Here is a 24,120-nt window from a genome sequence, read left to right on the forward strand (position 1 = left end):
CAAGCCCCGTGATTATCTTGTCGGCTTGTCATCGTGCAGTTCAGAAACAGGAACTTTCTGCCAGTATCCATTGATTTTAATGTTAAGTGGTATTTATCATGTGATTCTTTTTTTCAATTCATTCACGGTCCTTCTCATGCCATTGGTAGTGGCTGCAAACCAGCCAGCTGGCCAACTAACCGACTGGCATAGGGAGCTCCTGTGTGTGACTTTGTAAAGAATCGAGTAGCTGACCTAAAAGGGTCATGTTTTCTGTTTGCTTTAAACCATTTGACATAGTTTCACCCAAGGCAGAGCCATAGGCTAAAAACATTCCTTAAGGAATGAAAAAAATATGTCACAATAAACATGTTCCTTTTGAGTTCATTACTTCCTGCGTCATTGAATGGTAAGGGATGATGTTCCAGGTGCAGGAGCGCTCTGCACGGTCTTGCCCTAGTGATCCAGAAAGGAAGTTTGAAAACTTCCTAGCCCGTAGGGTTGGAGATGTCAGCTGTCATTATGGGGTATGAATAAAGCCAGTAAATTGTGCTTTACCAAAGATATGAGAATTAAGTCATGTTTCTCTGTAGTCAAAAGACGTGTTTCAGTTTATCACTCAAGACCTCAAGCTAGGCACACTTGGGGACACACAGACGAAGAAGATGAATACTCTTCACGCACAGTGATCTTACCTGTTGGGGAGATCAGATAAAAACAAAGTGGATTATGTCAACTGTATAAATGTGGAAGCACAGAACTATGGGAACTCAAAGGAGAGAGGGAGTCTTCTAGGAACTTTTTTCACAGCGTAAAGAAATTTTGCAAACTTTGTATCTTAATTTTTATTTATTTATTTAAAAAATTTTTTTTAACGTTTATTTATTTTTGAGACAGAGAGAGACAGAACATGAACGGGGAGGGTCAGAGAGAGGGAGACACAGAATCTGAAACAGGCTCCAGGCTCTGAGCTGTCAGCACAGAGCCCGACGCGGGGCTCAAACTCATGGACCGCGAGATCATGACCTGAGCTGAAGTCGGCCGCTTAACCAACTGAGCCACCCAGGCGCCCCTGTATCTTAATTTTTAAGACGAGGATTGTTAGGGAAAAATCTGTTACTTGACGGCCAACAGGACTAATTAGGGAATTTCAGTCCCTGCCTGACGACTTCCCTTCCAGATTCTTGTTCCCACCCTACTTGCCTCAGGTGCCAAATTACTACTGTTGGGAAAATAAGTAAAGTTCTGCACCATAAGATGGCCTATGGGACTAAAACAAGCTCTAACTCCCAGCTTAGAGACTCCTCTTCTGGGTTCTTCCTGCCCTGTTTGCAGTGTGCCCGAAAGCCGTCAGGAATGCGGAAGATGATGCTATAAATTACCCTTCCCACCTGCATTCGGCACTCAGATCTCTGGAGAATGCTCTCCTCTGAGCCCACCCGTGTAAAATAAATCTTCCTTCCTTCCTTCCAAGATCTCCGAGTGCTGCTTGGTTCTTCTGCCGGGTGATCCAGACCAGTTTCCATAATAAGATTAATGGGCAGTAAAAGGTTACTAATTCTAGTTCATGAGGTTGTATCCTTAATCGAATATTTTCTCCCACACCCTTCCGTGTTTTTCATTGTACGTGTAAGATGAAGAATAATGCCTGATATCCGTGTGTATTATTAAACAATTATTTTTAATCATTATGATACTTTGTATTTTAGTAGCAAATGTGCCTTTTATTGTCTTGGTATATATGACAGGTCTTGTGTATTTTCCATAAAGAGGGAAGGAAGTCCAGGCCTCTCTACAAAAATTTTATTGTACGTTAGAAAAGCAGTTAAATATGTGCTTGGACAGCACATGCAGGTGTCTCTCACTTTTCAAAAGTACATGTTACGTCCCTTAACTTTTACAAAAGACCCACATTAGTACTTGTTTTCTCTCATTGAAAGAAATACGAAGAGGATTTCTGCTCCCACGAAAAAAGGCAAAAAGCACAAACAGCATTCAGGGTTTGTTTTGCAGCCAGTTGTTACACAGGCAGGCCTCAGCCTGTCCCGAGAAACAGGGAGAGTGGCCCGCCAAGGTCCTTCCTTCCCCAGGAACTACGTTCGGCATCTCAGCATCCAGCCACTGAGCCCACCGTGCCTTCGAGCATCTGTGCCTTGTGTTGATGTATTTTCTGCATCCATTAACAAGATGGGTCCTAAGGTATCAGAGAAGCCTGAGAGAGGTTATTTTTGGGGCCTGGGAATACTCAAAACCTTTTCTGTTTAAATTATGGTGATAGCTCTTGGTTTTATACCATTTGGGCTTCCTAAAGGTTTCATAGGAACAGGGTACTTTGGGATAGTGGGAGAAACCTAAACTTGAACATTGTCTCTGTAACACAGATTAGGGGGTGATTATCCCCCCTAAAAAAAGATTTGTTTACAAAAATAACTGAATTGTAGCAGTTCTTTAGCATGTATCTAATGTATTTAGGACGTAGTTGAAGGTGAATAATTTTTAAGCCTCTTATTTTCAACAATTAATTTTTTCCATGTAGAAAAACTTTCCCCAGCACCTACTGATATTTCCTGATGTAGGGGTGTGTGTGTGTGAAACATATAAACAAAAGAGTATGTGAAATTTATGTGTATGGTTAAAAGCACACTGATACACCCACTCTCTTTATTTTTATGTTTATTTAATTTTTTATTTTTTTCAATTTACATCCAAATTAGTTAGCATATAGTGCAACAGTGATTTCAGGAGTAGATTCCTTAGTGCCCCTAACCCATTTAGCACATCCCCCCTCCCACAACCCCTCCAGTAACCCTCTGTTTGTTCTCCATATTTGAGAGTCTCTTATGTTCCTCATCCCTGTTTTTATATTATTTTTGCTTCCCTTCCCTTGTGTGCATCTGTTCTGTCTTAAAGTCCTCATATGAGTGAAGTCATGTGATTTTTTATTTTCTCTGACTAATTTCACTTAGCATAATACCCTCCAGTTCCATCCACATAGTTGCAAATGGCAAGATTTCATTCTTTTTGATTGCCGAGTAATACTCCATTGTGTGTGTGTGTGTGTGTATACACCACATCTTCTTTATCCCTTTGTCCATTGATGGACATTTGGGCTCTTGCCATACTTTGGCTATTGTCGATAGTGCTGCTATAAACATGGGGGTGCATGTGTCCCTTCGAAACAGCACAGCTGTATCCCGTGGATAAATGCCTAGTAGTGCAATTGCTGGGTCATAGGTTAGTTTTGTTTTTAGTTTTTTGAGGAACCTCCATACTGTTTTCCAGAGTGGCTGCACCAGCTTGCATTCCCAACACCCACTCTCTTTAAAAAAAAAAAAAAACCAAAAAACCCCCCAAAAAACTGGTAACATATTTCTTCTCTGTCCCTCCTGGATTGCAGCTTGCTCTTTTCTTGCAAGGAGTAGCCACTATTCTTACTTTATGATAAACATTCCCAAGTATTTCTTTATCACGTTTCCATCTTTGATTAGTTCTTAAGGCTGAACTTCATATAAATAAATGGCACCAAATCCTGTGGAGACTTTATTTTGCTCAAAACTAGGTTGAAGTTGATACATGCCAATTGTGTAAACTATAGTTCATTTATACTACTGCATTGTATGTTGTTGGAATGTGCCTCAATACACTCAGACACACGTGTGTATCAGTTTGTATTCCCACCAGTAGGGTATAGGAGTACCCTTGAACCCATGTCTTGAACATTTGACCTAGTCAGACTTTAAATTTTTGTCAATCTTCTGGGCATTAAATGTTTTCTCATAATAGCTTCAATATGCATTTTTGTGATTACTAATATGGTCACCATCCTTTTTTATTTATCTTGTTTTGTTTTCTTGGGGGGGATTTCTGTTGCTTTGTAGGAATTCTCTACACTGCCTCCCTTACCACAAGCCTGTTGTTATAAAATGTTTGAAATAACTAGAAAAGGAAAGAAGACTATAATGACCTTTATTTCCATCACTTAGTGTCAACGGTTTTTAACATTTTGCTCTCCTTGCTTTGTTGTAACATAGGTGTGTATGTATATATTCATATGTACATGCATTTATTCATTTATTTATATTCGTTTTCTGAACTGTTTGAAAAAAAACGCAGATGCCGTTGGCACTTCATCCATTGGAATGTTTGTGTATTCTGGATACTAATCTTTGGTTTATATGTGTTACTAGATCCTTTCTGATGTTGGTTGGGCTTTTCATTTTCTTAACCAACTGAGCCACCGAGGTGCCCCAAGGGCTTTTCATTTTCTTACAATATCCGATGATAAGCAGAAGTTCCTCATTTTAATGTAGCTAAATTTATCAATTTTTTTCTGTTATGATTGGCTTTTTGTGTCTCATATGCTTCTCTACTTCACCATCATTAGATGGTCTATTCCATTTTCTTCTAAAAGTTTTAGTTTGGGGCGCCTGGGTGGCTCAGTCGGCTAAGCGTCCGACTTCGGCTCAGGTCATGATCTCGCGGTTTGTGAGTTCGAGCCCCTCGTTGGGCTCTGTGCTGACAGCTCAGAGCCTGGAGCCTGTTTCAGATTCTGTGTCTCCCTCTCTCTCTCTCTCTCTCTCTCTCTCTCTCTCTCTCTCTCTCTCTCTGACCCTCCCCTGTTCATGCTCTCTCTCTGTCTCAAAAGTAAATAAACGTTAAAAAAAATTAAAAAATAAAAGTTTTATTTTTCCTTTATTTAGAACTTTATTTGTAATTGTTTGTGTGCTGCTGTGTATGGGTAGTTTTATCTTTTTAAAAATGTTTTTATTTTTGAAAGAGTGCGTGGGCAGGGGAGGGGCAGAGAGAAGGAGAGAGAGAATCTCAAGCAGGCTTCGCACTGTCAGCACAGAGCCTGACACAGGGCTTGCACTCACAAACCACGAGATCAAGATCTGAGCTGAAATCAGGAGTGGGATGGTTAACCAACTGAGTCGCTCAGGCACCCCTGGGTAGTTTTATCTTAAAAAAATATATATATGGGTAATGAGTTCTCCCAGGATTTTTTAATGAGAAAGTCACCCTCTTCCCACTGCTCTGCAGTGTCCCCTTGTCACATCAGTGTCTTTTCCTGGGCTCTGTGGTTCTGTTGGTCTATTATCTGTCTCTGTGTCATACTATCTAAATTAATACTTTCTATTTAATACTAAGGATATGGGGAGTTTTCCCCTACTAACATAATCTTTCTCAAGAGTTTCTCAGTTAATTTTGTTCCTTTCACTTGCATGTAGTTTTTAGATTCACCTTTTCAGGTTCGCCTGTTTGGATGTTAAGAACACATCTGCAAATAAATTTGAGAAAAACTGGTTGATATTAGTAGAAAATGGAATGCATACTCAATGAGAAGACCAATAATAGGAGAATGACACATTTGATTAAAAAAAAAAGATAACTGATTGAAGTTCCTTTGAATTCTTGATGAGATTCAGCCGATGTATTTAATTTATTGCTTAAGCTACCTCTCAGATGTAGGTCCCATTCTTTACAGATAACATTTATGAAACATCTATTATGTACCGTTAGGTGCAGGAAAGGTAAAGATAAATTACGACGCTGCCCTGCCTTCAGTTTTTAGGAAAGAAATTTTTTTTCGTCCTTAGTTCTGTACACCAGCCTTTTATTGTTGTTTTGGTAACTTCATTTGCTTTGGTTTCTTTCTTGTGCGCTCAGTAAGACGTTTCAGGCTATTAACTTTTCGTTCCATGCTGCTAGCTGTATCTCACTAGTTTTGACATGTAGTGTTTCCATTATTGCTATTTTATTGATAGTCCCTAGTTCTAGCTTTAAATTTGTCCTTGATCCAGGGTTGTTTATGAGGTGGTTAAAACTTTTTCATGTGGGTGGGATTTTATTGCCTTTTTTTTTCTTTGTTAAAGTAACAAAGTTGCATTACCTTATTGTCAAGAAAGTGGTTTGTCCTGTTTCTCTTTGGATTAAAAAAAATTGTAAAACACACGGTAACATAAAACTAAACCACTTTGACCACTAAGTATATATAGTTCTGTGGTATTGAGTACGTTCACATTGTTGTGCTGTTTCTGTTGTTTTAAACATATTGAGATGTTCTTTTGCCTCAATTACTGATTTTTTTTTTCCCCACATCAAAACTTTGTAATGTGTCTTGTTGAATATGGGCCAAATTGATTTGATTTTTAGCCCTTTTCTTTAATTTCTGCATTGGGAAGAAAGCAGTATAGAAATTTTACTTCATTTTTAAAAGAAATTTTACTTCATCTTAATTTGATATGTAGACTTTTTAGACGCCAACTGCAGGTGTTTTTTTTTTTTTTAAATTTTTTTTTTCAACGTTTGTTTATTTTTGGGACAGAGAGAGACAGAGCATGAACGGGGGAGGGGCAGAGAGAGAGGGAGACACAGAATCGGAAACAGGCTCCAGGCTCTGAGCCATCAGCCCAGAGCCCGACGCGGGGCTCGAAGTCCCGGACCGCGACATCGTGACCTGGCTGAAGTCGGACGCTTAACCGACTGCGCCACCCAGGCGCCCCCCAACTGCAGTTTTAAGTTATAAACTTTTTTGTTCATAATGCATAGAAAATTAGCGTTGCCTGGGATATTTATAGGTGTTAAAAGAATAAAGCATTTTCTAGTCAAATACTTAGAGACACCAGATTAAACAAGGTTGAGCAGTTTGATTTGTTGTTAGTACTTTTCAGAGCTTGTAATTATGAACTACTTGGGAGAATATACAGCATTTTCAAAGTAATTTGCCCACAGACCTACCCTATCCTATGGCATGTTGTGTGTGATGCACTGTGGGAGAGGAAGCTGTGGGCTTACACTGAGAGTGTCAGGAGTTTAAGATCATTTTCAGTAGGTTTTCTCTTTTTAAAGTTCCCTAAGATATTATGATGGTGTTTTCCAAACAGCCTACTTTCTGAACACGATTTCTGTAACTTTAACAATGGTGATAGAGATACGAGTCAGATGTTTTTGTCCTTGTGACAGATGTCAGTGCTTAGAGGAAGAGAAGAGAAGTAATCAGAGAGTAAGAGACATATGGTGGGTCACACAAGCAGTTCGGAAGATCTTATGTGACTGTTGAAAAAGGAGTGTGGCAGTGTGGAAGAAAAGGTATCTGTGAGGATACTGAAACCGTTTCAGAGTTGGGGTTGGCATTTCAGAGACCTTCAGCTGAGAGTCAGAGGATGTGGATTTCAATCCTACACATGCTACTCTTCAGTGGTTTGGTGTTGGCCAAGGTCTAGGTGACCCACCTGGTGGTGTTTCCTGTACAGGAGGGTACTTGTGCTTCATGACCTTCCATGAGCTTCTGACTTGGGCCCCCTCTGAGTCTGACAACTTTCCCTTCCATTGCTTTGACTTTAATGTTGTATACAGTACTAAGGAGCAGTTGCCCCCTTGGGGTCATTGCTGTATTGATCTCAGGAATATTTGGCAATGAGCTTACGTGATGTATGTTTATATGTACGTGGGATAAGGAGGGTGAGAAAGCTGACCTTTCTTTGAAGTGTTTATATTAAACATTTTTTTGTTAACGTTTACTCATTTTTGCGAGACAGAGCGCGAGCAGGGGAGGGGCAGAGAGAGAGGGAGACACAGGATCCGAAGCAGGGTCCGGGCTCTGAGCTGTCAGCACAGAGCCTGATGCGGGGCTCGAACCCACAAACCATGAGATCATGACCTGAGCCCAAGTCGGACACTTAACCGACTGAGCCACCCAGGTACCCCTGAAGTGTTTATTTTTATCTGGGTAGGTAGTAGCCTATTATTCTACAATGACAAGCCAGAAGCAGCTCCTAGGGAATTTCCCCATATTTACGGGAGAAGATTATTTGTATGTTTGTATCTAATCAACCACATCTGTTTTGATAACCTGCATAATAGTCTGTGTGTGATTATAGGTGCTGAACTCACAATGCATAGGTTGTAGTTAAAAATATGAGGCCCAAAAAACATGTAAACCATTGGCTTTATTTTTTTCTGAATAACAGCTTATTAGATAATTTTGAAGTAACACTTATTTTAAGAGGACATTTAATTTGCATTTTGAAATTAGAGTTCTCTCTCTTTTTTTAAAAATGAAAACTAGTGTTAAAGTTGCTTTTGTGTTTAATTAGAAAAGACCAGGCTCAAATTCGAAAGAAGTGCTAGAGATGTTAGACATTAAATGTATTATCTTTGAAATGTTTTAGGCCTAAAACACAGGGAAAAATTAGTTTAAAATTCTTGGCTTTTGATAAAAGTGAAAATGTAGAGTTAGATTTTCTGATTTTGTTCCTGTCACAGTTTAATGTTTTGATAAAGAAATTGTGTGCCTCAACATCAGGTTCTTTCTGGGTCCTCACCACTCTGTTGGTGTTTCTGCAGTGAGAGTTGGCATCATGTATGTGGACTATGAATGATCCAGTGTTTTCTTTATTAAACTAGCCATAATTTTTCTTTTTGGCTGGGTACAGTGTACTTTATTGATGGTATGTGACAAGGAAGGGCTCCTGAGCCTCCCCGCTTCTTCAGGGGACCTGGGATGGAAACTGTGTAGCAGTTAAGAGATTCGCAGTATATTGGGGGTTGAGTTGGGGCATGGACATCCAGCACCTGAGGGCATCTCTCTGCCTCTTGCTCTTGCTGAGGCTGGTGGCTCAGGGGGCTCTTACTCTTTGGAGGCCATGTGGACCATAATGTCCGCCACCTGGTTACTGTAGCCAAATTTATTGCCAGGAAATGAGCTTGACCGCTTTACCAATGAGCAATGCCAGCCTTAGTATTGAAGGTGGAAGAGTGGGTGTCACTGTGAAAGTTGCAAGAGATAGCCCAGTCCTCAGGGTAGCCCGGGATGCACTTGAGGGGGCCTTTCCGTGCCTGCTTTGCCACCTTCTTGATGTCATCCTGTTGGCAGCTTTCTCCAGGCGTCAGGTCAGATCCGTGACTGACAGGTTGGAGGTGGGGACATGGAAGGCCATGCCAGTGAGCTTTCCGTTCAGCTCAGGGACGACCTTGCCCATAGCCACGGTGGTGCCAGTAGAAGCAGGGATGACGTTACGGGAAGCCTCTGGGCTGTCGTGCCACAGCTTCCCAGAGGGCCTGTCCCCAGTCTTGTGGGTGGCAGTGATGGCACGGAGTCACGAATCGTGATTCTCTCCGTGGTGCTGGGATCGTCGTGGGTGGTCTTGGCCAGAGGGGCCAAGTAGTTGGGGAAGCAGGAAGCGTTGCTGACAGTCTTCTCGTTGTTCATGCCCATCACAACCACGGGGCATCAGCAAAAGGGGGAGAGATGATGATCCTCTGGGCCCCAGCTTTCTCCATAGTGGAAAAGACCCCGGTGGACTCTGCAACATGCTCAGCACCAGCATCGCCCCGTTTGATGCTGACAGGAGAGAGGCTTTCCGTTGATGACAAGGTTTCAGTTTTCAGCCTTGATTGTGCCGTTGAATTTGCTGTGGGTGGAATCATCCTGGAACATGTAGATTATGTAGTCGGGGTCAACGAAGGGGTCATTGATGCTGACAATACACGTTTTGCCAGAGTTAAAAGCAGCCCTGGTTACCAGGTGCCCGATACAGCCGAGTTCATTCACTCTGACCTTCACCATCGTGTCTTGGGGACGTGACAGGCACCGCACCAGAAGTCGTGGTTGTCTGCCGAATGGGGAGGACCAGGGAGCCACCATCCGAAATGTTTTGAACCCTATTCAGTAGGAGGCAAAAGGGCTTATTAAGGATGGAGTTACCTGATGTGTCTTGAAGTGAACCGTTGAGAATGGCATGGGGAAGGGACCCTTAGCACCAAGTGAGATAGATCAGCTTCCAGAGAGGTGGTGTAAGGTAAGAAGCACACAGCATTGCATTTTACATGCAAGGGTGAGGTTGCATATCCTCTCCTCCTGTGGCAGGTGACTTCACAGAGGAGGTTTCAGAGTTTGGCTCTGCTGCATTCAGTATGTAAAAACTGGTGAAACGTCAATGATAATACCTTTCAAGGATTTATATTGGTTGGATTTCTGCTTAAATTTTCACATTCTTTTGACTTATTTTTATCCCATTACATGCTTTGTACTCTGAATAATCCTGTAGGTCTTTTGTTTCTTTCTCATTTCATACCTATCCTTAAAGTTTTTCTATTTATCTTTTTATTATTATTTTTAACTTATGGTATCATGTTTAAAGGAAACGGTGTATGTATGATTTCAGTCATTGAGAATTTGTTGAGTCTTCTTTCATGACTCAGTATGTGTGTATATTCAGGGAAAAAATGGTGAATTCTGCCATTGTTGGATAAAGTTTTTTTCTGCCCATTAGGTCAGGCTTGTTAATCCGATCGATAGGGATAGAAGTCTTTTGTATCTATGCTGATTGCTTTTTCTCTATTTTATCAGCTACTGAGACATGTTTTTAAATACTTTCCTTGGTAGGATTGCAATTTTGTTGTATTTTGCTTTTATGTATTTTGAATATTGGTAATTAGATACATAAAAATTTAGATTATATTTCCCTTGGTTTACTGACATTTTTATCATTACGTTGTTACCTTAAAAAATCAACGGTAATGCTTTTTGTCCAAAGCTTATGCCCTTTGATATTAATTTGCTTATACCATCCTTTGTTGGATTAGATATGACTGATATTTCTTTTTTCATTCTCTTATTTTTAGCCTTTCTAGTTGAATAAATTAAAAAAAATTTTTAATGTTTTTATTTACTTTTGAAAGAGACATAACACAAGTGGGAGAGGGGCAGAGGGAGGGAGACACAGAATTTGAAGCAGGTTCCAGGCTCTGAGCTGTCACCACAGAACCTGATGTGGAGCTCGAACTCACAAACCATGAGATCATGACCTGAGCTGAAGACGGATGCTTAACTGACTGAGCCACCCAGGTGTCCCCAAATGAATTTATTTTTGATGTGTCTCTTCGTACAGTGTTTAACAAAATTTCTGCTTTATAGTTTTTCTTTAGTACTTAGTCCATTTATGTTTATTGTAGTTGTTGGTATAGTTGTATTTATAGATGGCATCTTATTTTCTGCTTTTGTTTATTCTGTTTTGTGTGTATTTTTTCTTCATGTCCTTTTGGTTTGCTTTTGTAATGATTATTTTTATTCTTTTAATGGCTATTCTGTTGCTCTTGTTGTTAAAATACATTTTTTTCTGTGAATACAATTGTGGGTTGACAGTATTTTTAACAATTAAAGGTATTGTTTTCGTGTCTTCTGACTACACTTGTCGCTGTTAAGAAATTAGCTGTTGGACCAACTGTGGCTCTTTTGAAGGAGATACTCTGTAATTCAGGTGAGGGCCTACTTATACTTTTAGCTTTTGGGCTTTTTTCCCTGCAGTCTCCTTTCCCTAACATACACCTGCAGCCCCCAACTCAGATCAGTGGGGAGTCGGGAAGATGGAAAAGTTACTTTTTGTTCATCTCTATTATATTTGGTTGTGGCCACTGGGAGCTCTAGCTTTACTTGGTGCTGGTTCTTCATCTAACTTCCAACTTGTGTGGGTACTCGCCTGCCCTCTCATTCCTTTTGTTCACCTTGTTAGACAAGTGCTCTCAGGGTAAACATCAGCTTAAGTGCTCTGGATATCTCTGAGGGTATCTCTCAGACTTCTTGCCTATACAGTCACTGGCCTAACGATTTGGTCCTAGTTCACTGATGCTTTTAAAAAGGTTTGTTTGGGTGTGGGGGGGGGGGGGAAATAAATAAATAAAAAGGTTTGTTTATTTTCTTACCTTAAATTTAGCATTTGGATTGCTTTTGGAGGGATAGAGTTGTCCAGATATCTAGCCCACTATATTGTAAGAAATAGAAATCCTGTTTTCTTGATTTAATGAGTTACTAAAACAGTAAACCAGGGAAAATAAACTCCAGATACCTTGGAGTCTTTAGAAGAAAGATCACAGTTTTGCTAAACCAACAAATGTGAAAATAATGTCAGTATTTTTTTGAGGAGGGGAGAGGCAGAGGGACAGAGAGAGAGGAAATCTTAAGCAGGCTCCAAGCCCAGCGCAGACCCTGATGTGGGGCTTGATCTCATAACCGTGAGATCATGACCTGAGCTAAAATCAAGAGTCAGGTGTTTAATGGGCTGAGCCACCCACGCACCCCTAATGTCAATATTTTAGATGTTAATTTTGATACTCCTTTTTGAAGAAGTAGGCATGTAGACTAAAATAACATTGGCAGTGAAATTTTTTTTAAGACTGCCCACAATACATTATTAGATCTACTTACCATTATTAAAAATGAGTATAACTCTTCATTAATAAGCATAATCATCATAGGCTTATTTTCATAGGATCATTTCCTAATCATCATAACTTTTATCCTCATAATATGATGAAATAGGTCTTTGATTTAAGTGATGGATATTAGTTCAGTCCAGTTATCCCTTCTGAAGAGTTAATTAGGCAGAAAATAACACCAATCTTATTGCTTGTATTGCATCCCACAGGGGATTTCAGAGGGACTAGGATAGCTCGTTTCAGGTAGTAGCAAGTTGAATTGACCTGACAGCCTCAGTGAGTTTATAGAGCACTGGGATGACACATGGCTCCTTTCCAACCTGAGTGCTAAAATAGTGGTGGTTTTCAAGTAATAGGAATGAGTCCTCTAGGATTTGGCTGATGGTTGTGATGGAAAGCACATGTTAAGGTATTTGAGAAAGTTCTTCCCCCCAGATAGCACTTTGCTCCCCACCTCTACATTGCAGGGCAAAGGTTTCAGAACCTAATGAGAAGACACAGAGCAAGGCATAAAAGACCAAAATGTCATACATGTATGTACTGAGAGCTAGGGAGGGTGGAGGACATAGCTTGGTATCTGTGGGCAGGTAGGTTTCCTTATACTGCACTCCCACCTCAGGGAATCTTTGCACCCCTCAGGTACAGATGCACTTTCCAAGTGGAGTACCTCTCTAGGTAAGACTTGAGATGGGGAATATGAGAAAACGACTCTTTGTGGATTGGCCTGGGTTCAAGGAAAAAGGGGCAGGAGTTGAGCTGAGTGGTTAGGCATGCTGTTTATTGTTTTCAGATTTACCAACTAGGTGAAGCATTTTCTTTTCTCTTGGGTATAATGAATAAAGGAACAGAGAGAGGATGAAAGGGTTATATTCTAGCCACAAGGGAGGAAACATCAAGAATGGGGAGGAAGCATTGAAGAAGTTCAGGTAACTTTAAAACAGTTTTTCTAGCAGCCTTATAATTCATACTTTGTGATACTAATAATTGGAAGTGAAGCTAACATGTTAAAAATATATTACTTAAAAGATATGCTATTTTTAATGACCTAGGTTAAGTGTCTGCGTATGTTATGTAATTTCCAAACTGCTTTGTGTCTTATTTTTATAGATGAAGAAGCTAAAGCACAGAGGTGAAAATGCCCAAGGATATACAGTTGGTAGAATGGTTTGAACCTAGATATATAACTTAGTATCTTCCTACTTTTTTTTTTTGCATTTTCATGAAAAATACATAATTTTTTGATTGAGAAAATTTACGTATGTACTGTAACAATTTAAGCAATGTCTAAAATAGAACTATTGGACCCCACAACTCACACCTATTATACTCATTGTTAATAGGTATTGTATCTCTTTCTATGCTCTTTTTTTTTTACTTAGATATTTACATATGCGTATGTTCTTGTTAAACAAACATGGGATTGTATTCTACATAGAATTTTTAATGTAATTGTCAATATTTCAGTTGACATAGAACTTACATAAAATATTCAGGTATTCAGTATGTGCGTATTGTAAATATTTCCTCCTAGTCTAAGACACGATGAGGCAATGATGGTGTCATGAGGATAAATTTACAATTTTTATGAGTGTTAATTTAACAATTTTTTCTTTTATGCTTCGTGCCTTTTTCCTAACAAAGCTTTGCCTACCTCAAAATAGCTAAGATACTCTTTATGATCTTTTCTAGAAGGTTTTTGGTTTAGCTTTCCCATTTAAGTCTGTGACTCATCTCCAGTTAACTCATGAGTACAGAGTTTCGTGGGATGTTTTATGGTTCAGTGTATACTGTACCATGGTAATGTTTTGTGTGATCTTGAAAAAAAACATTGTATTTTACTTTTGTTGAGTATTCTATCAGTGTCGAAGTTGGTTGATAGTGTTATCTTTCTGTATCCTTACTGACTTTCTGGCTACTTGTTCTGTCAGTTACCGAGTAGAGGGTATTGAATTTCCCAGCTAAAATTGTGGATTTTTCTATTCTCTCAATTTGATCAGGTTTTGCTTCAGGTATTTTGAAGTTCCATTATTAAGGGGCATAAATAATTAGGATTGTTCTATTCTCTTGTTGAATGACTTTTTTATCTCTTGTGAAATGACCTTTATCCCTTGGAGATACTCTTTGCTCTGGAATCTTCTTTCTTTTGGAATCTACTTTTCTGATGAAAAGTGTCAAATCAACCTTATTGTTCTTCCTCTCTACATAATGTGTCTTTTTACTCTAGCTGCTTTTAAGTATTTCTCTTTAGTACTGCTTTTTAGCAGTTTATGATGTGCCTTGGTGTGATTTTGTTGTTGTTGTTGTTCTTTCCCTCTTGAGGTTCATTGAATTTCTTAAATTGACAGTTACCAGTTTTTATGAATTTAAAACTTTTCAGCCAGTATTTCAACCTTCCCTCACTCCTGTCACCTTTGGGATTTTCACTGCACGTACATTAGGTTGTTTGAAGTTGTCCTATATGGTTTGCTGATGCTAAGATGCTCTGTTCCATTGTCCCCCCCAATTTTCATTCTGTGTTTATTTTGGATAGTTTTTATTGTTAATTGCCATGCCTTCAAGTTCATTAATCATTGGATCTGCAGAGTCTAATCTGTTAATCCAACTAAGTGTATTTTTCATTATAAGACTAATTTCTAGCCTTTCAGGCCATTTTTGTATCTTCTATTTCACTTTCTTAAAAGTTTATTTTGAGAGAGCGTGTGCGTGCACAAGGGGAGGGGCAGAGAGAATGGAAGAGAGAGAATCCCAAGCACGGTCAGTGCGAAGCCTGATGTGGGCTTGATCCCACAACCCTGGAATCATGACCTGAGCCAGAATCCGAGGTTGGATGCTTAACCGACTGAGCCACCCAGGCGCCCTTATTTCACCTTTTCATCATGCTTATGCTATGCTTTCTTCTTCTTTCTTGAGTGTATAAACTGTACTATCCATTTTAATATATTTTTCTTCTGAGTCTATCACCTGTGTCATTTTACTGATTGAGTTTTCTTCCTAGGAGTCCTGTTTTTCTGTGTCTTCGCATGTGTGGCCATATTAAGCGGATGTTGGACATTGTGCTTTTTATATTGTTAGGTGCTGGAGTGTTTGTATTCTTTTTTAAAGATTTTATTTAAAAAAAAAGTTTTTTTTTTAAAGTGCTTTTGTGCTTTTTCTTGAACTCATCCAAGTTACATGGAAGCAGTTTGATCCTTTTTGAGGCTAGCTTTTTAAGCATTGTTAGGACAGCCTGGAGTAGCCTTTAGTCTGCTATCACACCACAGAGGCAATACCTTTCCTGAGACATTGCCTTGTATTTTAAATGCTCTTTGGCTGATTGCTACACTAATACTCCCAGCCCTGAGTGATTCCTGAAGCTTGTTTTGCTTCGTCCTTCAGATTTTAGAATTCTCTTCCATTTTTATATTCTGCTCATACTGCATATGTTTCAGATGGTTTCAGCCTTTAAAAATTTTTTTCCTTAAGTTTTCATTTCAATTCCAGTTAGTTACCATACAGCGTAATAGTTGTTTCAGGTGTAGAATTTAGTGAGTCATCACTTACGTGCAACACCTAGTGCTCATCCCAGGTGCCCTCCTTAGTCCTCATCACCCTGTTCTACCTGTCTCCCTGACCACCTCCCCTCTGGTAATCCTCAGTTTGTTCCCTATAATTAAAAGTCTGTCTCATGGTTTAACCCCCCACCCCCACCCCTAGCCCTGCCTTGTTCGTCTGTTTTGTTTCTTAAATTCCACATAGGAGTGAAATCATATGGTATTTGTCTTTCTCTGACTGACTTATTTAGCTTAGCATTACTCTCTAGCTCCATCCACATCATTGCACATGGCGAGATTTCATTCTTTTTGATGGGTAATTTGAGTGTGTGTGTGTGTGTGTGTGTGTGTGTGTATACCACATCTTCTTTATCCATTCATCAGTCAGTGGACAGTTGGGCTCTTTCCATACTTTGGCTACTGTTGATAGTGCTGCTAGAAACATGGGGGTGCATGTCTTCCTTTGAATCACTGTTTTTGTGTCTTTGAGGTAGATACCTAGTAGGGCAATTGCTGGATCATAGGTAGTTCTGTTTTTAACTTTCTGAGGAACCTCCATACGGTTTTCCAGTCAGTCTTTTTATTAAAATATATTAAAATTATGTTATGCTAGATTTTAGTGATGAAATGATTAAACTGGTTTAGTGATTAAATTATAATAATTTCATAATAGCCTAAAGGAATGATTACATCTACTGAAATACATAAAACACGCAGGGTCAGATGAAACACTTGTTATCAGGCCTTTATCTGCAGTGGTTATGTAGAAATGATATGTATGTATATATCTTTTGGTAAATAACTCCCCCCCTTTTTTAAAAATATTTTTTAATGTTTATTTTTGAGAGAGAGAGAGAGAGAGAGACAGAGCATGAGTGGGGGAGGGGCAGAGAGAGAGGGAGACACAGAATCTGAAGCAGACTCCAGGCTTTGAGCGGTCAGCATAGAGCCCGACACAGGACCTGAACTCATGAACCGTGAGATCGTGACCTGAGCCGAAGTTGGATGCTTAATCGACTCAGTTACCCAGGCACCCCTAAATAACTCCCTTTTATTCTTCTCTCCTTCTCTAGGAAGAACGTGTTGTGAATCACATGGCAGCAAAGATTATTGAAAATGTCTGCACTACCTTTTCTGCTCAGGCCCAGGGCTTTATTACAGGAGAAATTGGACCCGCTTTATGGTTCTTATTCAGACATTCCACTGTTGATTCTCTCAGGATAACAGCAATATCGGTAAGCGGAGCATCTTTTAGGGATATAACTGGGTATATTTAAACACCAAATTTGAAGAATTGTGCCACAAACAGAGTAAATCTTCACCGGATAAGTAGGACACAGAAATATCAGAGTAATATATTTGGTGAGAACAATAATTTTCTCCTAAAGTAAAATTTTCAAAACTGGGGCTGGAAAACCTTGGGACTGTTGGGAAATGGTTTTAAAAATCATTTGGAAGTGCTAGTGGGTGCTTGTGGGTAGGGTACAGCATTTGTTTTGGTTTACATTTAGTGTTCCCTGACTTTTCCTAAGCTCCCTCTTTCAGATTTTCTGCTAAATGCATTTATCATGAATTAATTATAAAGTGAATTCATGTTAGTGTTCAGGCGTCTGTGGTTTTGCAGCTTTTATATTTTGATTGGTTGTCTACTTCTTTGCTCACATGGTTGTAGTGACTTGGTGTAGAAGATAATTATGCATGAAGATGTGTTAACATGGTTGTATCAATTTAACAGTCTGTTAAACAAATACAACCCTTGCTCATATGATTTATGAAAATACTCTTTTTGATCACCGGTCTCATCTTTCTGTTGCCTGCTCATTGTTGCATCTCTCCCTTTGGTCCCTTGTTTTCTTCCCTTAAACCTCCAACCCACATTTTTCTCCTGCATCCTCAGTAAATGACTTTCCCCCATACTTGGCAGAGAAAATCAACCTCCAGTGGTAATTATCCCAGTGTCTGTCTGCCACGTCTGTAGACCTGTTTACATCCACACCTGAGCTGTCTTTCCCTCCTGTTACTATTGATGAACTGTCCCTTCTCCTGCAGAGACGGATCTCTCCCATGTTTCTTCACGTCTTCTTCCTGTTCGCTCCTTAGGAATCTCATTCAAATGCTTATTTTTTCCTCTCTCTTAAGTCCTTTGATTTTTATTTTTATAATTTTTTTCATGTTTGTTCATTTTTGAGGGAGAGAGAGAGCGTGAGTGGGGGAGGGCCAGAGAGCGAGGGAGAGACACAGAATCCGAAGCAGGCTCCAGGCTCTGAGCTATCAGCACAGAGCCCAATGTGGGGCTCGAGCTCATGAACCGTGTGTGAGATAATGACCTGAGAGTCAAAGTCAGACGTTTTACTGACTGAGCTACTCAGGCACTGCTCTTTCCTAAATCTTTAATCCTCTTCTCTACTAGATCCTTCTAATCAGCATTAGTGTATTCTTTATCCCATTAAAAAAAAAAAAAAAAAACCACATACACAAACATATCAAAGTGTCTCTGGGCTGCATATCTCCCTTCATGGCCATACTTCTTTAAAGAGTTACTGCTATAGGGGTGCCTGGGTGGCTCAGTCGGTTAAGCGGCCGACTTCGGCTCAGGTCATGACCTCACAGCCCGTGAGTTCAAGCTCCTGTGAGGCTCTGTGCGGACAGCTCGGAGCCTGGAGCCTGCTTCGGATTCTGGGTCTCCCTCTCTCTCTGCCCCTCCCCCAATCACGCTCCATCTCTGTCTCCTTCAAAAACAACCATTAAAAAATAAAGTAATAAAAAGAGTTATTGTTACCAACTATTCCTCCTTTCTGGCCCGTTTCCTCTTTAACCCAATGTGGTATCTGTCCTAAAATGCCACTGAGGCTGATCTTGCTGAGATCTCCACTGGCTTTCATGTTGCTGAATCCTGAGGGTATTTGTGGGTATTTTCCAGTTCTTATCTTAAATTGACCAATGTAATTCTGAAGATTAAGGGCTAACAGTTCTGCTTACTGAGTGTCATTAAGCAAAGGATATGGAGCATCTGTCTATCTCTCTTTCACACATACACACACATGTGCTTCTGGAGCCATGTAATTTCAAAATGATAGAAAAGAACCCTAAATTATCGTATTAGTATTTACAGAAAGACTGTCAGAAGGAGCTTACAAAGTATATCAGGGAACTTCCGTGAGGCCTCTGGGTATCTTAGAACATCCGTTTTAATCCTGGCCCTTAGAAAAAAGTCTTCCTTTGATTGGGCTTATGTTATTTTCTTTTATTATTATTTTTGAATGTTTATTTTTGAGAAAGAGCATGAGTGGGGGCAGGGCAGAGAGAGAGAGGGAGATACAGAATCCGTAGAAGGCTCCAGGCCCCGAGCTGTCAGCACAGAACCTGGTGAAGGGCTCAAACTCATGAACCGCAAGATCATGACCTGAGCCGAAATCCAGAGTTGGACGCATAACTGACAGGCGCCCCTGTTGGGTTTATGTCATTTTCATCTTTATACTTGAGCATGGTTTCTTTTCTTGGTTAAGTTTTTTCCAGTTCCCGCCCAAGTTGTGTGCCTTCTAGCCCTTTCTTTACCTGAGCTATTACATTTCACACGTTCGTTTTGGGGTATATACATATATATATTTTTTAACTTAAAAATAGGTCTATTTATTTACTTTTTGAGAGAGAGCACACGGTGGGAGAGGGGCAGAGAGAGGGAGAGAGAGAATCCCAAGCAGGCTCTGTGCTGTCGGTGCAGAGCCCATGTGGGGCTCTGTCCCACAAACTGTGAGATCATGACCCGAGCCGAAATCCAGAGTTGGATGCTTAATCAACTGAGCCAGCCAGGTGCCCCTCTTAATATTTTGTTCTAGCACTTTTCTGAATCATTAAATTTTCAGTGAAATTTTTCAAGTCGTCCCCCAAAATTCTCACTTACCTTAGCTCCAGGCTCTTATTCAGTATCCTGTGTTGTGTATTGTTTTTCTATCTCTTGAACCTCCTCCAGCACGAAAACAGTTCCTCGGTCTTTTTTTTGTACTTCACGTCCTTGACAGTTTTAAAGAATATGGGGCTTTGGTTTTGTAGGGGAGGCTCCAGCCGGGTCTATGTGCCGCTTCCTCATGAAGCCCCCCCAGCAACGTTGAGGAGGGCTGCCGTGCGAGGATCATCTGTGTATATTATTCCTTCTCTGTCAGAGGTTGGCGAACACGTTCTGTAAAAGGATCAGATAATAAATATCTTAGGCTTTGTAGGCCACGTACGGTCTCTGTTACACATTCTTTCTGTTTTGTTTTCTACACCTCTTTAAAAATGTGAAAATCCTACCTCGTGAGCTGTGGAAACACAGGCCTTTGGTATTTTTTGGTACTCTATTGTGAGGAAGCTCTTTCCCTTCTCCCACACGTGTGTATGTACGTATTTCTACCATTATTGTGATGAATAACTTCAGTGGGTCTTAATGTGACACTCCTGCTTCTTTTATTTGCATTGTTTGTTTGGATGCTGAAGTCCTCCTAGATCTGGCCAGTGTCATCCCTTCAAGCCGGCTTCTGTGTTCTGTGGACCTATTTCTATCATTGTTTGAGCCCTTCATTATCTTCTGACACCACACAATGTTCTGGCTTCATTTGTACTTGCTCTCCGCTAGCTCTGGAATCAATCATTTCTTCGGGGAACCTTTGGTATTTAGAGGACAGGATCCGAGTGCTCTTTGTGCTTACTGCTATGAGGTGTCTTTGTTTCTAGGCCTTCTTAAAATTCAGACTTGGAAAAAATATATCCATACATAAACATGCATTTATAAATGCGTGTGTGTGTGTGTGTGTGTGTGTGTGTATCATTGTACGTATGTGTAACAAAACTCACGCTTTCACATCGACACTTCCAATTTTAATCCAATACCTTAAGATTCTTTCTGGCCTTCTCATTTTCCATGGTTGTAAATCCTTTCTCAGAGACAAACCTGGTTTCTGTTTTTCTCAGTATCTATACTGATTTGTTCACTCAGTGAATTTATTTATTCTGTGAACAGGCCCATCCCCTCTGGCCACCTCCGCTGTGTCATCCTCTGTCTTCCTTGTCACTGCCACTTGTACAGGGTTGCCCCTTTCCCCTCACTGCCCCCTCTCCTCAGACTCTGACATATTGAACCTTGGGAGGGGAAGGTAGAGGAGGTGGATTAGGGAAAACGAAGGGTCTCTTCTCTTAGCTCCTTCCACTTCCGTGCTCACATGCAGCTACTTAACCTGTCCTGGGATGCTCATTCCTAAGTCTCCATCTGGCCCCGTCTACCTCTCCCTGCAACTCTGTTGCTGCCGCCATAGTCCAGGCCCCACCATCTTTCTCCTGGCTCACTGGAGTGGCCTCCTCACTGGTCTTTCCACGGTCAGTTTGCCCCACCGACATCACTGTCCACACAGAGTGCACTTCATGAAATCATGTCTTCTCTCTCTTCTCTGCTGCAACTTTTCAACAGCTTTCCACCATTTTTCTTAAAGGATTGGCACAAACACAAGTTCAGAATTGGTGAGTGCTTTCACTTTCAGGGCAATATTTGTTATTTAAGCAGGTAACACATCTTGCTACATAAATTAGTTACCTTAGCTATCTGAGCAGTCAGCACAGAGCCCAACGAGGGGCTCGAACTCATGAATCATGAGACGATGACCTGGGCTGAAGTTGGGTGCTTTACTGACTGAGCCACCCAGGCGTCCCTCTGGTAGCACATCTCCTGGCCCCTCGAATCTCTTTGTAGTTTTGCTCATAGCAATGACTGTAGCTGTATTTATGTAATGTATGTAAGCATGATTTTTCCCCATTAGTGTTACTCCTGGAAGGTAGGAGCCCTTTCCCTCTTGTGCCCTTCCTCAGCACATGTGATGGGTACTTGGTAGGTCTCTTAAGCAGAGGAGTGCATGAGCTCTGGCTGGAGAAGAAAGGTACCCAGTGTTGGGGCGCCAGTCTGCTTCTTGTCCTCTTGTAACAGTCTGTGTCTGCTGCCTTTGTCGCTGATTTTCTTACCCATTTCTCACCCAGTTCTCCTGGTCATCTCTTGGTCCCAGAGATTCCCTTATACCTTCCCACTCAGGAATGCCTCCTTGGCTTAGGGATTGGTTATTGGGTGGAGTGGACCTGACTTAGGAAATGTATTGATTGGATAAAAACGATCACTAGAATTAGGGTTATAGGGAATCTCTCTCTCTGTTAACCGTAGTGGGAACCAGAGAAGCCCGTAGAGTTAGGTCGAGTAAGATGGAGACTATGAGAGAGAGAACTGGAGTAAACATAATTACTAATGGGCTGAGATGAAGGGGGTAAAAAGTGAAGAATCCTATAGCATGGTGGTTTTCACTGGGGTTGGCGGGGAGCTTTTCAAGCAACACTGACAACTTCCTCCACTTTATACACTCCTTGCCCCTATTGTGATATATCATAAGATCTCTTTAGGAATCAGATGAGAATGTGTGTAGTTTAGAAAAGCTCCCAAGGTAATTTTGATAGGACGTTAAAAAAAAACAACAACATTCAAAAGGCAAACTAGAAATCGTTTTTAAAGTTTTTATTCCATGGTGATTCTGTCCAAGTTTGTAATAGAGGTATGGCCTCCACTTTTGACTGAGTCTATTTCTTAGAAATTGCTTTCATGATGCAGACTGTCAAGAATTCTGGAGGTAACACAGTGTTCTTTTTGAGGCATGTTTTGAAGTGAATTTTGGACTAGAAGTGTTTTTTTCCCAGTCTTGAAATGTAGTCTCAAGCACTATTTTAATAAGTAAGTATTTCAGAACCAGATCACTGAAGATCAGAGTTGAGATTTGATTTTTTTGATTCAGAAAATACAAGCACTAATGTGCTACTGAGCCTCCATGAAGCTCTCAACTGTGTTTGATATCCAGAAGTGGAGGGTTAAAGGTTATTTTCTGCATGAGCTTTTTAAAATGGAAAGTCTGTTAGGCTTCTGAGCCGCATTCTGAAGATGAGACATTCTCGTTGCCCTCATACTGGTTTGAATACATTTAGAAGTAGTCTGGACAAATCTTTTACCAAGAAATACCCTCATTATGATCAGGTAGGGATTTTGTACTGATAGAAAGTCAGTTTGCTGTGAGAGCTGCTCTAACGGTTTTTAAAATGCCAGTGACACTTAGTCTTTTGTGTCTTGAGGTCTCTGTTGGGAGAACCCTTAATCTTGCTCCAAAGTTCTGATGGTAGCATGACCTTTAGGGACTCCATTTAAAATGCTCTTTTGGGGCACCTGGGTGGCTCAGTTGGTTACCTGTCCCAACTCTTGATTTTGGCTCAGGTCATGGTCTCACAGTTTGTGAGACGGAGCCCCATGTCGCTGTCCACGCTGACAACATGGAACCTGCTCAGGTTCTCTCTCTCTGTCTCTCAATAAATAAACTTCAAAAATGTTTTTTTTTTTAAGTCTTGGATTAAGTAATGAAATAATTCTGTTTTGATTTTATATACAGCAATCTTCTTACATACCTTATAAATGAGTTTTATTTTAGGTTTATTTATTTTGAGACAGAGTGCATGCATGCACCTGCACAAGCAGGGGAGGGGCAGAGAGAGATGGAGAGAGAGAGGGAAAGAGGGAGAGAGGGAATTTCAAGAAGGTACTGCACTATGAGTGTGTAGCCCGACATGGGGCTGGATCTCATGACCACCTTGAGATCATGACCTGAGCTGAAATCAAGAGTTAGATGCTTGGGGCGCCTGGGTGGCTCAGTCGGTTGAGCGCCCGACTTCGGCTCAGGTCATGATCTCATGGTCTGTGAGTTCGAGCCCCGCGTCGGGCTCTGGGCTGATGGCTCAGAGCCTGGAGCCTGCTTCCGATTCTGTGTCTCCCTCTCTCTCTGCCCCTCCCCTGTTCATGCTCTGTCTCTCTCTGTCTCAAAAATAAATAAACGTTAAAAAAAAAAAAATTAAAGAGTTAGATGCTTAACCCACTAAGCCACCCAGGAGCCCTTAAATGAGTCTTAAAAACTTTCATGTTCTGGAATCAGAGCTAGCTTTGTTTTTAGTGAATTTATTTTTTGTAGTCCTGTTTTCCGATATTAGTGTCTACTTTTCTACTGAAACGTACACGATTTGGGCTTTAGAGTTCAAGAACTGTACTTTAATGGTTTCCAAACCATCATGTCTAACTTAGCCATCTGTAACTCCCATGGAAGGACGAGGAGAGAATGAAATACAATTTGAAAGGTGTCCAAAGTAGAGATTGATTTTTTTTCTGGGTATTTCATTCTGATACGGCTATCTGTAAATGATTACGGATCCTTGGTATATGTTTGAAATCGAGTCAGTGATTATTGTTTTCTAGCTTTATTGAAATGTCATCGACATAACACTGTGTAAGCTTAAGATGTACCACGTGTTGATTTGATACACATATATATTGCAAAATGTTTACCGCCATAGTGTT

General features: G+C 40.5%; 1 protein-coding gene across 15 annotated transcripts in view; it reads left to right on the forward strand.

Moving 5' to 3' along the window:
* Positions 1 to 24,120, forward strand: part of ULK4 (unc-51 like kinase 4) — a 571,462-nt gene that overhangs the window by 97,557 nt on the left and 449,785 nt on the right. For all 15 annotated transcript variants that reach the window (XR_008298071.1, XM_053221605.1, XM_053221617.1 and 12 more), the window contains one exon: positions 16,799 to 16,960. Coding sequence is in view for 14 of the 15 variants with exons in the window: in XM_053221605.1 (XP_053077580.1) it covers positions 16,799 to 16,960 (162 nt within the window). In the remaining variant the exon portion in view is untranslated. The remainder of the gene's footprint in view (positions 1 to 16,798; positions 16,961 to 24,120) is intronic.

This window comes from Acinonyx jubatus, chromosome C2 (genome assembly GCF_027475565.1).
Source record: "Acinonyx jubatus isolate Ajub_Pintada_27869175 chromosome C2, VMU_Ajub_asm_v1.0, whole genome shotgun sequence".
Taxonomy (NCBI): Eukaryota; Metazoa; Chordata; class Mammalia; order Carnivora; family Felidae; genus Acinonyx; species Acinonyx jubatus.